The sequence below is a fragment of the Salminus brasiliensis genome, chromosome 15 (genome assembly GCF_030463535.1).
Source record: "Salminus brasiliensis chromosome 15, fSalBra1.hap2, whole genome shotgun sequence".
NCBI classification, from domain to species: domain Eukaryota; kingdom Metazoa; phylum Chordata; class Actinopteri; order Characiformes; family Bryconidae; genus Salminus; species Salminus brasiliensis.
The window spans coordinates 2761473-2774028 of record NC_132892.1 but is presented as its reverse complement, the minus strand read 5'-3'; the positions used below and the strand labels follow the sequence as shown (position 1 = coordinate 2774028).

Below are 12556 nucleotides of genomic sequence, written 5' to 3'. Positions count from 1 at the left end.
TCATCTTTCTAAGTAGGAGAACTTGCACAATCAGTGGCTAACTAAATACGTTTTTGCCCCCCTAATAAATATATATATATATATATATATATATATATATATATATATATATATATATGTTTTGTTTTTATGTATTTATTTATTTATTTTGAATGATCTACTTAAGCCTGAAAACAAAATGAAATACTATTTTGCAGCACTGTAGGAAGACTGTTTATGTGATTACGTACTTGCAAGCATCCTCTGCCCCTCAGCCATAAGTACTAATATAATAAAGACATAATAATGTAGATATAACTCACACAGCCTTTCTGCAGTTCCTCACAGCTGGAATCAATCTCCAATAGCCTCTCTCATGTGCTTTATAATTCTTCAGGTTCAACTCCTCCAGAACCTCCTCTGAGATCAGGATCATATGGGCTAGTGCTAAACACTGCCCGATGGAGAGCTTCTTTTTTGACTGAATGTTTTTGGATAAAGACTGGACTTTCATTTCAGCCAGACAGAGGAACAGATTAATCGATCTGTCAGTTGGGGGATCTTCTGATTGTATGATGCGTTTGATGTACTCGACTGTTTTTTTGATGCTCTCTGAGCTGCTCACTGTTTGTGTCAGAAGGTCTTGTAAGAGCTGCTGACTGGACTCCAGTGAGATGCCCAGCAGGAAACGGAGGAATAGGTCCAGGTGTCCAGTCTCACTCTTTATGGCTTTACGCACAGCTCCTCTTAGCAGCTCTTCCAATGAAACACTGTCAGACCACTTTGTACTCTTAGGCTTCAAAAACTGCAGTTCCTCCATGTTCTTGCTCACATAGCAGTAAAACACATGAAGAGCAGCCAGGAACTCCTGATAGCTCAGATGCACAAAGCAGTAGACCTTCCTCTGGTAAAGCACACATTCCTCCCTAAAGATCTCGGTGCAAAGGCCAGAGTACACAGAGGCCTCGGTGACATCAATGCCGCTCTCTCTCAGGTCCTCTTCATAGAACATCACATTGCCCTTCATCAGCTGTCTAAACGCCAGAGCAGATAGTTTCAGAAGCATCTTTCTGTTTGACTCCAGCACTTCCTTTGGATCTCTCTGGTCTTCTCCCCCGTACTTCTCACTCTTCATGACCGTCTGAGTGCACAGGAAGTGTGAGTACATTTCAGTGAGAGTTTTAGGGATTTCTGTATTACCTTCTTTCAGGATTCGCTGAAGCACAGTGGCTGAGATCCAACAGAAGACTGGAATGTGGCACATGATGTGGAGGCTCCTTATCGTCCTGACGTGTGAGATGATACTGGTGGCTTGTTCTTGGTCACTGATCCTCTTCCTGAAGTACTCCTCCTTCTGTGAGTCGTTGAATCCCTGAATTTCTGTCACACGGTTAATGTACTGAGAAGGGATCTGATTGGCTGCTGCTGGACGGGAGGTGATCCAGATGAGAGCGGAGGGAAGCAGATCTCCTTTGATGAGGTTTGTCATCAACACATCCACTGATGAGGTCATCGTTATGTCAGATACCTTCTCACAGTCTGAAAAGTTCAGTGGAATTCTGCTTTCATCCAGGCCATCAAAGATGAACACGACTTTGCACTGGTCATAGATCTTCGGGTGCAGGTCTTTGAACTCAGGGTGGAAGTCACACAGAAGTCTATGAAGACTGTATTGATGGTCTTTGATCAGGTTCAGCTCTCGGAATGGAAGCACAAACATGAAATCTACATCCTGATTGGCTTTCCCTTCAGCCCAGTCCAGAATGAACTTGTGCACAGACACAGTTTTCCCAATGCCAGCGATGCCTTTAGTCAGCACAGTCCTGAGTTCTTCTTTTCTTTCTTCAGCCATCAAAGCTCTTACGTTCTCTGCTTCCACTTCACCTAAAGGACCCTCAACTGCTTTAAAGATATCTAAACAGTTAATTGGTATTTCCTGCAAGTGTTTCCAGAGTTCTTTCTCCATCTGTAGAACCTCATGTTCTTCATTCACTCCTTCAGTCTCTCCCTCTATGATGTAGAGCTGAGTGTAAATCCTGTTCAGGAGAATTTTCGTCTCCTGAGTTTTGAATCCCTCAAATAAACTCTCATACATGTTCTTCATACTGGCTTTGTGTTTCTCTGAGACTCTGTGCAAGACATCATATACCGGTGGGCAGTAATCCGGCTTAATGGTCTCCTCCATGTGTGGATACAGAACTGGACGTGTTTTAGATCTCTTTTTGCACCGAGGACAAGCAAAGTCTCCTGATTGAGCAGACTGGTCCCAGTAGCTGTTAATGCACTGTCTACAAAAACTGTGTCCACAGGTGATAGAGACTGGATCTGTCTGAATCTGCCCACACACCCCACACCTGGACTGATCCTGGAATGGCACACTCCTTCCATAGCTAAAGAGAGGGAATTGAACGTGAGTAAGTGAATTAAGTATAGGTAACAGAAATTAAACATGAATGAGCATAACATTACAATAATATACTATATACATGGACAAAAGTATTGTGACACAATCATTGAATTCAGGCGTTTTGTTCAGTCTCATTGCCACAAGTGTATAAAATCACACACCTACCCATGCAGTCTGCCTTTACATAAATTAGTAAAAGAATAGGTGGTCTCACAAACAATAGTGGTAACTTCAAATTGGTAATTTTTGTCTATGAATGTTTTAACGAAACACACTTGCCTTGAATTCTGTATACAGATCTGGATGCCTGTCTCTAAGGTGCTTAGCGGGCTACGAGGTATGTTTAGTGTTTTCTCCTTTCTTTCTAAATTTAGTTTGGTGTATAATACCCCATGCTTACAACAAGGCTCTAAACTAAGCTGATTTTTACCTCTTCTCAGAACTTTCTGTTCCATCTTAAAAATTGCAGCAGTTACGTTCTGCTTTTGTAATGTACAGAATTTACACAGCAGCACTATTTAAGGTGGAATGGAGAAGCCAACTTCAGCCTGGTTTTGCTAACTTAACATCACCACACTAAAATTAAATAAGTTAAAGCACATTTTTGTTTTGCACACTCAAATAAGGCTCACAAATGAACAATTAGAGTAGCTTTAAAAAAAAAAAAAAGAGTAGCTCCTTATGTTTAGTAATGGTGTTTGGAGGACTCTAAAGGGCACTTGGGAGTGGATTGAGTCGATACCCAATACACTAAATACACCCAATCTGTGACTGTTTGTACACAGGCTTTTGGTTGCATAAATTGTGGTTGTGTTCATGCTGTATTCAAATCTCACCTCGGGTCAGTGCTGCTCCTCGCATTACTGAAATTATGAGGCTGATGCATTGAGATGTTGCTCTTCATAGACACACAGCTGAGCTCTGGAGATTCTGCTCTGAACGTCTGCAGTCTGGAAATGTAACACAGAAACGGCATCAAAAATAAGACTTTTAAAACTACATTAAAACTAGTATTTTCTAATGTCCCAAGTGAAAGTGTGTGTCAAACATACTTAAGAATAAAAAGAAATTCCAGTTTATCTGTGAACACTATTAGCAATACTATGATTCCTGATCATGGAATAATATTAATTAGCAGACAAACACTACATGTTGGTTTGTAATTCAGCCTTGTGTTCATGCTGTATTCAAGTCTCACCTCGGGTCAGTGCTGCTTCTCTCATTACTGAAATTATGAGGCTGATGCATTGAGTTGTTGCTCTTCATAGACACACAGCTGAGCTCTGGAGATTCTGCTCTGGATGTCTGCAGTCTGGAAATGTGATGTGAAGATATAAGGTAAAGCATTAAAGTGGTGAAAATTATGTAACCATTGCTACATACAGTATCTGGTCATCATGCATACTAGTGTCCTACAGCAGCACCAGCAGGGGCATTTACTGGGAAAGCTCACGTCTGCTGGCATACAGTAGCTGGAAGATCAGAGACAGGTAATTCAGCCTTGTGTTCATGCTGTATTCAAATCTCACCTCGGGTCAGTGCTGCTTCTCGCATTACTGAAATTATGAGGCTGATGCATTGAGTTGTTGCTCTTCATAGACACACAGCTGAGCTCTGGAGGTTCTGCTCTGCATGTCTGCAGTCTGGAAATGTGATGTGAAGACATAAGATAAAGCATTAAAGTGGTAAAAATGATGTAACCATTGATACATACAGTAGCTTGAAGATCAGAGACAGATTTGGAAAAACAATAAATACTGTTTATATCTAGACCATGCCACTGCTCTCAATGGTCTCTTTAAAGCTGAAAAATCAAGACATGTTTGGTGTCCACATATCGAGAAAAGGGGTTAAGGAGGAATTTGCTATGACACACAGCTGAGCTCTGGAGGTTCTGCTTTGAATGTCTGCAGTCTGGAAATGTCATATACATGTGCCTTCAAGACTACTATTTTCTAATCCCCCAAGTGTAAAGTGTTCTCAATGTGAAAGTGTGTGTCAAAGATACTTAAGACTGAAAAAGTCCAGTTTAGCTGAGTACACTTTCAGCAATACTATGATTCCTGATCATGGAATAATATTAGTTAGCAGACAAACACTACATGTTGGCTTGTAATTCAGCCTTGTGTTCATGCTGTATTCAAGTCTCACCTCAGGTCAGTGCTGCTTCTCTCATTACTGAAATTATGAGGCTGATGCATTGAGTTGTTGCTCTTCATAGACACACAGCTGAGCTCTGGAGGTTCTGCTCTGCATGTCTGCAGTCTGAAAATGTATTATAGAGATACCATAAAAAAATATGTAGATATCTGAAGATAATTACATCACACAAAACCGAATTTACATATTTAAAGCTCACTGGTTGACGATCACATTATCTTTTTAGTTCAGAACTAGATCCATCACTCTGTTCCACACACAGCCTGCTAATAGCCTACTAACTTTATGATCTGGGATGCGGTGTAAAGTAAAGGCAGTTTATGCACCTTTTTAAATATGAAATGTTAAACTTTTCTTTTTTAACTACAACACTAATTATTATGAGCAATCACAGTGTTATCGTAAAGCCCCAGTCACACTGGGTCTTTGCATTTTGCATATATTCAGTACTAGGTCCATCATGTTGCTGCACACACAATGTGATAATAGTCAAGGATACAGCGTTATCCTAAATACCGCCTCTCGTTTGTATTGTATTTTGTAATTCTCATGTGGAAGTGTGTGTCAAAGATACTTAAGAATGAAAATAAAATTCAGTTCAGCTGAGTGCATTATTAACAATACTACACATTCATGTTTTATTCAAATCTCACCTCAGGTCAGTGCTGCTCCACCCATTACTGAAATTATGAGGCTGATGCATTGAGATGTTGCTCTTCATAGACACACAGCTGAGCTCTGGGGGTTCTGCTCTGGATGTCTGCAGTCTGGAAATGTAACACAGAAACGGCATCAAAAATAAGACTATTAAAACTACATCAAAACTAGTATTTTCTAATGTCCCAAGTGAAAGTGTGTGTCAAACATACTTAAGAATAAAAAGAAATTCAAGTTTATCTGTGAACACTATTAGCAATACTATGCTTCCTGATCATGGAATAATATTAATTAGCAGACAAACACTACATGTTGGTTTGTAATTCAGCCTTGTGTTCATGCTGTATTCAAGTCTCACCTCAGGTCAGTGCTGCTTCTCGCATTACTGAAATTATGAGGCTGATGCATTGAGTTGTTGCTCTTCATAGACACACAGCTGAGCTCTGGAGATTCTGCTCTGGATGTCTGCAGTCTGGAAATGTGATGTGAAGATATAAGGTAAAGCATTAAAGTGGTGAAAATTATGTAACCATTGCTACATACAGTATCTGGTCATCATGCATACTAGTGTCCTACAGCAGCACCAGCAGGGACATTTACTGGGAAAGCTCACGTCTGCTGGCATACAGTAGCTGGAAGATCAGAGACAGGTAATTCAGCCTTGTGTTCATGCTGTATTCAAATCTCACCTCGGGTCAGTGCTGCTTCTCGCATTACTGAAATTATGAGGCTGATGCATTGAGTTGTTGCTCTTCATAGACACACAGCTGAGCTCTGGAGGTTCTGCTCTGCATGTCTGCAGTCTGGAAATGTGATGTGAAGACATAAGATAAAGCATTAAAGTGGTAAAAATGATGTAACCATTGATACATACAGTAGCTTGAAGATCAGAGACAGATTTGGAAAAACAATAAATACTGTTTATATCTAGACCATGCCACTGCTCTCAATGGTCTCTTTAAAGCTGAAAAATCAAGACATGTTTGGTGTCCACATATCGAGAAAAGGGGTTAAGGAGGAATTTGCTATGACACACAGCTGAGCTCTGGAGGTTCTGCTTTGAATGTCTGCAGTCTGGAAATGTCATATACATGTGCCTTCAAGACTACTATTTTCTAATCCCCCAAGTGTAAAGTGTTCTCAATGTGAAAGTGTGTGTCAAAGATACTTAAGACTGAAAAAGTCCAGTTTAGCTGAGTACACTTTCAGCAATACTATGATTCCTGATCATGGAATAATATTAGTTAGCAGACAAACACTACATGTTGGTTTGTAATTCAGCCTTGTGTTCATGCTGTATTCAAGTCTCACCTCGGGTCAGTGCTGCTTCTCTCATTACTGAAATTATGAGGCTGATGCATTGAGTTGTTGCTCTTCATAGACACACAGCTGAGCTCTGGGGGTTCTGCTCTGGATGTCTGCAGTCTGAAAATGTATTATAGAGATACCATAAAAAAATATGTAGATATCTGAAGATAATTACATCACACAAAACCGAATTTACATATTTAAAGCTCACTGGTTGACGATCACATTATCTTTTTAGTTCAGAACTAGATCCATCACTCTGTTCCACACACAGCCTGCTAATAGCCTACTAACTTTATGATCTGGGATGCGGTGTAAAGTAAAGGCAGTTTATGCACCTTTTTAAATATGAAATGTTAAACTTTTCTTTTTTAACTACAACACTAATTATTATGAGCAATCACAGTGTTATCGTAAAGCCCCAGTCACACTGGGTCTTTGCATTTTGCATATATTCAGTACTAGGGCCATCATGTTGCTGCACACACAATGTGATAATAGTCAAGGATACAGCGTCATCCTAAATACCGCCTCTCGTTTGTATTGTATTTTGTAATTCTCATGTGGAAGTGTGTGTCAAAGATACTTAAGAATGAAAATAAAATTCAGTTCAGCTGAGTGCATTATTAACAATACTACACATTCATGTTTTATTCAAATCTCACCTCAGGTCAGTGCTGCTTCTCGCATTACTGAAATTATGAGGCTGATGCATTGAGTTGTTGCTCTTCATAGACACACAGCTGAGCTCTGGGGGTTCTGCTCTGGATGTCTGCAGTCTGGAAATGTGATGTGAAGATTGAAGATAAAGCATTAAAGTGGTGAAAATTATGTAACCATTGCTACATACAGTATCTGGTCATCATGCATACTAGTGTCCTACAGCAGCACCAGCAGGGACATTTACTGGGAAAGCTCACGTCTGCTGGCATACAGTAGCTGGAAGATCAGAGACAGGTAATTCAGCCTTGTGTTCATGCTGTATTCAAGTCTCACCTCAGGTCAGTGCTGCTTCTCGCATTACTGAAATTATGAGGCTGATGCATTGAGTTGTTGCTCTTCATAGACACATAGCTGAGCTCTGGGGGTTCTGCCCTGGATGTCTGCAGTCTGGAAATGTAACACAGAAACGGCATCAAAAATAAGACTATTAAAACTACATAAAAACTAGTATTTTCTAATGTCCCAAGTGAAAGTGTGTCAAACATACTTAAGAATAAAAAGAAATTCAAGTTTATCTGTGAACACTATTAGCAATACTATGCTTCCTGATCATGGAATAATATTAGTTAGCAGACAAACACTACATGTTGGTTTGTAATTCAGCCTTGTGTTCATGCTGTATTCAAGTCTCACCTCAGGTCAGTGCTGCTTCTCGCATTACTGAAATTATGAGGCTGATGCATTGAGATGTTGCTCTTCATAGACACACAGCTGAGCTCTGGAGATTCTGCTCTGGATGTCTGCAGTCTGGAAATGTGAAGTGAAGATATAAGGTAAAGCATTAAAGTGGTGAAAATTATGTAACCATTGCTACATACAGTATCTGGTCATCATGCATACTAGTGTCCTACAGCAGCACCAGCAGGGACATTTACTGGGAAAGCTCACGTCTGCTGGCATACAGTAGCTGGAAGATCAGAGACAGGTAATTCAGCCTTGTGTTCATGCTGTATTCAAGTCTCACCTCGGGTCAGTGCTGCTTCTCGCATTACTGAAATTATGAGGCTGATGCATTGAGTTGTTGCTCTTCATAGACACATAGCTGAGCTCTGGGGGTTCTGCCCTGGATGTCTGCAGTCTGGAAATGTGATGTGAAGACATAAGATAAAGCATTAAAGTAGTCACAATGATAAATGTAACCATTGCTACATACAGTATCTGGTCACCATGCATACTAGTGTCCCACAGCAGCACCAGCAGGGAACATTTACTGGGAAAACTCACGTCTGCTGGCATACAGTAGCTTGAAGATCAGAGACAGATTTGGAAAAACAATAAATACTGTTTATATCTAGACCATGCCACTGCTCTCAATGGTCTCTTTAAAGCTGAAAAATCAAGACATGTTTGGTGTCCAAATATCGAGAAAAGGGGTTAAGGAGGAATTTGCTATGACACACAGCTGAGCTCTGGAGGTTCTGCTTTGAATGTCTGCAGTCTGGAAATGTCATATACATGTGCCTTCAAGACTACTATTTTCTAATCCCCCAAGTGTAAAGTGTTCTCAATGTGAAAGTGTGTGTCAAAGATACTTAAGACTGAAAAAGTCCAGTTTAGCTGAGTACACTTTCAGCAATACTATGATTCCTGATCATGGAATAATATTAGTTAGCAGACAAACACTACATGTTGGTTTGTAATTCAGTCTTGTGTTCATGCTGTATTCAAGTCTCACCTCAGGTCAGTGCTGCTTCTCGCATTACTGAAATTATGAGGCTGATCCATTGAGATGTTGCTCTTCATAGACACACAGCTGAGCTCTGGGGGTTCTGCTCTGCATGTCTGCAGTCTGGAAATGTCATATAGAGATACCATAAAAAAATATGTAGATATCTGAAGATAATTACATCACACAAAACAGAATTTACATATTTAAAGCTCACTGGTTGACGATCACATTATCTTTTTAGTTCAGAACTAGATCCATCACTCTGTTGCACACACAGCCTGCTAATAGCCTACTAACTTTATGATCTGGGATGCAGTGTAAAGTAAAGGCAGTTTATGCACTTTTTAAAATATGAAATGTTAAACTTTTGTTTTTTAACTACAACACTAATTATTATGAGCAATCACAGTGTTATCGTAAAGCCCCAGTCACACTGGGTCTTTGCATTTTGCATATATTCAGTACTAGGTCCATCATGTTGCTGCACACACAATGTGATAATAGTCAAGGATACAGCGTTATCCTAAATACCGCCTCTCGTTTGTATTGTATTTTGTAATTCTCATGTGGAAGTGTGTGTCAAAGATACTTAAGAATGAAAATAAAATTCAGTTCAGCTGAGTGCATTATTAATAATACTACACATTCATGTTTTATTCAAATCTCACCTCAGGTCAGTGCTGCTTCTCGCATTACTGAAATTATGAGGCTGATGCATTGAGATGTTGCTCTTCATAGACACACAGCTGAGCTCTGGGGGTTCTGCTCTGGATGTCTGCAGTCTGGAAATGTAACACAGAAACGGCATCAAAAATAAGACTATTAAAACTACATAAAAACTAGTATTTTCTAATGTCCCAAGTGAAAGTGTGTCAAACATACTTAAGAATAAAAAGAAATTCAAGTTTATCTGTGAACACTTTTAGCAATAATATACTTGCTGCTCATGGAATAATATTAGTTAGCAGACAAACACTACATGTTGGTTTGTAATTCAGCCTTGTGTTCATGCTGTATTCAAGTCTCACCTCAGGTCAGTGCTGCTTCTCTCATTACTGAAATTATGAGGCTGATGCATTGAGATGTTGCTCTTCATAGACACACAGCTGGGCTCTGGAGATTCCGCTCTGAACGTCTGCAGTCTGGAAATGTCATAAAAACAACACAAAAAATAGAGCCATCAAAACAATAATTTTCTAATAGTATAATGAAAACTGAAACTGAAAAGAAAGTGTATATTAGTACACTAAGCAATACTATGCATCCTGATCATGGAATAATAATAATTAGCTGACAGACACTACATGCTCAACGTGTCAAAACTTGCTAGTCCTCAAGTATTTAAGTCTCACCTCAGGTCAGTGCTGCTTCTTGCATTACTGAAATTATAAGGCTGATGTATGGAGAGTCCTTTTGTAACCCTGCTTAAATTCAACACCCTGTACATTTCTGTACACGTCCTGTTTTTTTAGCAAGGGGCCAATAAGTTAGGCTAACATCTAGCTATGTCTGCAGTATGGAAATAATAATAATAATTTGGAAATACTAGAAAAATATTTAAATATAGATATCTACAGGCAGGTACATAACACAACTGCTAACTGAGATGGGAAATATTATTTACATATTTGAAGATCATTGGTTTTCATTCAGTTAAAAGTTTTATCCAGCAAACTGTGGTTTATCCAACTGAATCTGCTGTAGCTGACTGCCAATATGGACGCCAGGAACAGCAGATCACCACAGGATTGGTCATATTACACTGGGATCTGATTATGATAGATTATATAACACTTATTTAATTTGAACAACTTCAAACGTGCTTCAACTAAACGTCAAGCTGTCCATCTGAGATGTGAGCTGTGAATCAACATCCCTGACCAGCCATTAGCAGACCTCATGGTGACCTCATCACGAACAGAAAGTAGCTCACTTTAAGGCCGAGATTTCTTCTTCACTGCTGAAGTTTTGAGGCTCCATCATGACGTTTTTACTCTCCACACACAGAACTGGACACTGGACCTGCTGCTCTCTGCTCCATACAGTTCTCCAGCCCGACCAGGACACTGAAACACAGGTTATAATGAAGGTGATATCAGTCCTACATCAGTCCATACCTGAAAAAGAAGAGTAACAGTAACTGCAGTGGTTCACATTCAGTACCTGCAGCACCTCCACAGCCTTTACTGCTGAACCTTCATTCATCAGCACGGCACTCACCTGCTGCCTGTATTTAATACAATGTCTACTGAACAGACCTCACCTGGGGCTGGGAGATCTCTGACTCTGCCAGAGAAAGAAACAGTCGACACACCTGCCGTACTGCCATCAAATCTGCCTACATTACACTTGTGGAGCAGGACACGCACAAAACAACTCAATATAAAATAATAACATTCTTTTTAATGAATTATTATTCATTATTATTCTTTATTAAAGTAATTAGCTAAGTAAATAATACCATACCACTGTGAGGCAGAAAACTAGCCAATTCACACAAATACACATGAAAACAGGATTTATGCAAAATAAATAAAATAAGTGTTAATTACTTTATCTGGATTAAATGTTAGGTTTTCTGTGTAACTACAGTGAGTTATATTCTCAGTATAACAGACAGGCCTAGTCAGATAGCTAGTTAAGTTAGCTAACATGCTAACAAGCCAGAAGATTTAAATAGCAGCTGCATTTAATTTAAAACACACTGTAAAACCTATAAACACACCAAATTAAACTAAATTTACCTCAGAGTTTGTTCGAAACTTCACATTTCTGCGTTTAAACAGGGAATTAACGAATTAACGTTAGCCTGCTAGCTAACAATGCTAATGGTAGGCTGTGCTAATGCAATTAGCTTAGCGCGAGCGCAAAATACGACTTAAAAGTGACTGAAATGAGTGGATTATCGTGTGAATTATTTAATATTGTAATATTATTTAATTATGTGATACTATACTGCTCGGTTTCAGCTAAACGCGCGAGTTTGACCGTTGGGCGTCGATTCTCTGCCACGTGAGTCTGACTCGGCTCAGAGGGCAGAAAGATTCAGACTACAGAGAGGTAATTCAATCAAATTCAAATAATTCAGAATAAATGTTCGTTATGATATACATACATATATATATATATATATATTTTAACAGTATTAAATTTGATTACTGGCCGCTAATGTTCTCCCTAATGCTTCAGAACAGTTCGATTCAGCCGGAGTTTTAAACGGTTCGATTCACTGAAGTGAGTCGACTCATTGGAGCAGTTCCGCTATAACGTTAGTAGTTACTGGTTTTACTTGCCCGCAGACCGCACAAAACAACGCAGTTTATTTTCTATAATTTAATTTAATTAAACTGTAGCTAAATCCTAGTTTAAATCATATTCTCGGTATCAAAAGTTTTTTACAGTAAGGGATCTTTATCTTCGCTGCGTCATGAGGCTTGGTCAGGAAGAGGGACTACAGTTCGGCTCCTCGGCTGTTTAATCGCTATAAACACACACAGGGTTCTTCTTTCCTTCTTTAAACTTCATATAAACTTCATATAAACCATATGAACGAAGTTATAACAGTTTTTAACCAGTTTATTTAACTTACCGGCTGAAATCTGAAGGGCTGAGCTCTGAAAGTCGCCCTGTTGTCTTTCTGCAATGGCGGCGGA

At 39.4% G+C, this 12556-nt stretch overlaps 1 protein-coding gene across 6 annotated transcripts in view; it reads right to left on the bottom strand.

Annotated features, from left to right (window-relative positions):
- LOC140536157 (NACHT, LRR and PYD domains-containing protein 3-like) overlaps nt 1-12556 on the bottom strand; it is a 33616-nt gene extending 21060 nt beyond the window's left edge. Inside the window, exons 1-18 of one of the 6 annotated variants that reach the window (XM_072657824.1) lie at nt 12493-12556; nt 10837-10969; nt 9932-10045; nt 9572-9685; nt 8910-9023; nt 8199-8312; nt 7868-7981; nt 7508-7621; nt 7177-7290; nt 6515-6628; nt 5893-6006; nt 5562-5675; nt 5200-5313; nt 4538-4651; nt 3916-4029; nt 3585-3698; nt 3223-3336; nt 303-2369 (exon numbers count right to left, since the gene is read on the bottom strand). In XM_072657824.1, the coding sequence (XP_072513925.1) occupies nt 303-2369; nt 3223-3336; nt 3585-3698; nt 3916-4029; nt 4538-4651; nt 5200-5313; nt 5562-5675; nt 5893-6006; nt 6515-6628; nt 7177-7290; nt 7508-7621; nt 7868-7981; nt 8199-8312; nt 8910-9023; nt 9572-9685; nt 9932-10045; nt 10837-10886 (3827 nt within the window). In that variant the 5' untranslated portion in view covers nt 10887-10969; nt 12493-12556. Of the gene's footprint in view, nt 1-302; nt 2370-3222; nt 3337-3584; nt 3699-3915; nt 4030-4537; nt 4652-5199; nt 5314-5561; nt 5676-5892; nt 6007-6514; nt 6629-7176; nt 7291-7507; nt 7622-7867; nt 7982-8198; nt 8313-8909; nt 9024-9571; nt 9686-9931; nt 10046-10836; nt 10970-11066; nt 11252-12492 lie in introns of those variants that run through there. The other 5 variants (XM_072657825.1, XM_072657828.1, XM_072657827.1 and 2 more) reach the window with 5 other exon arrangements.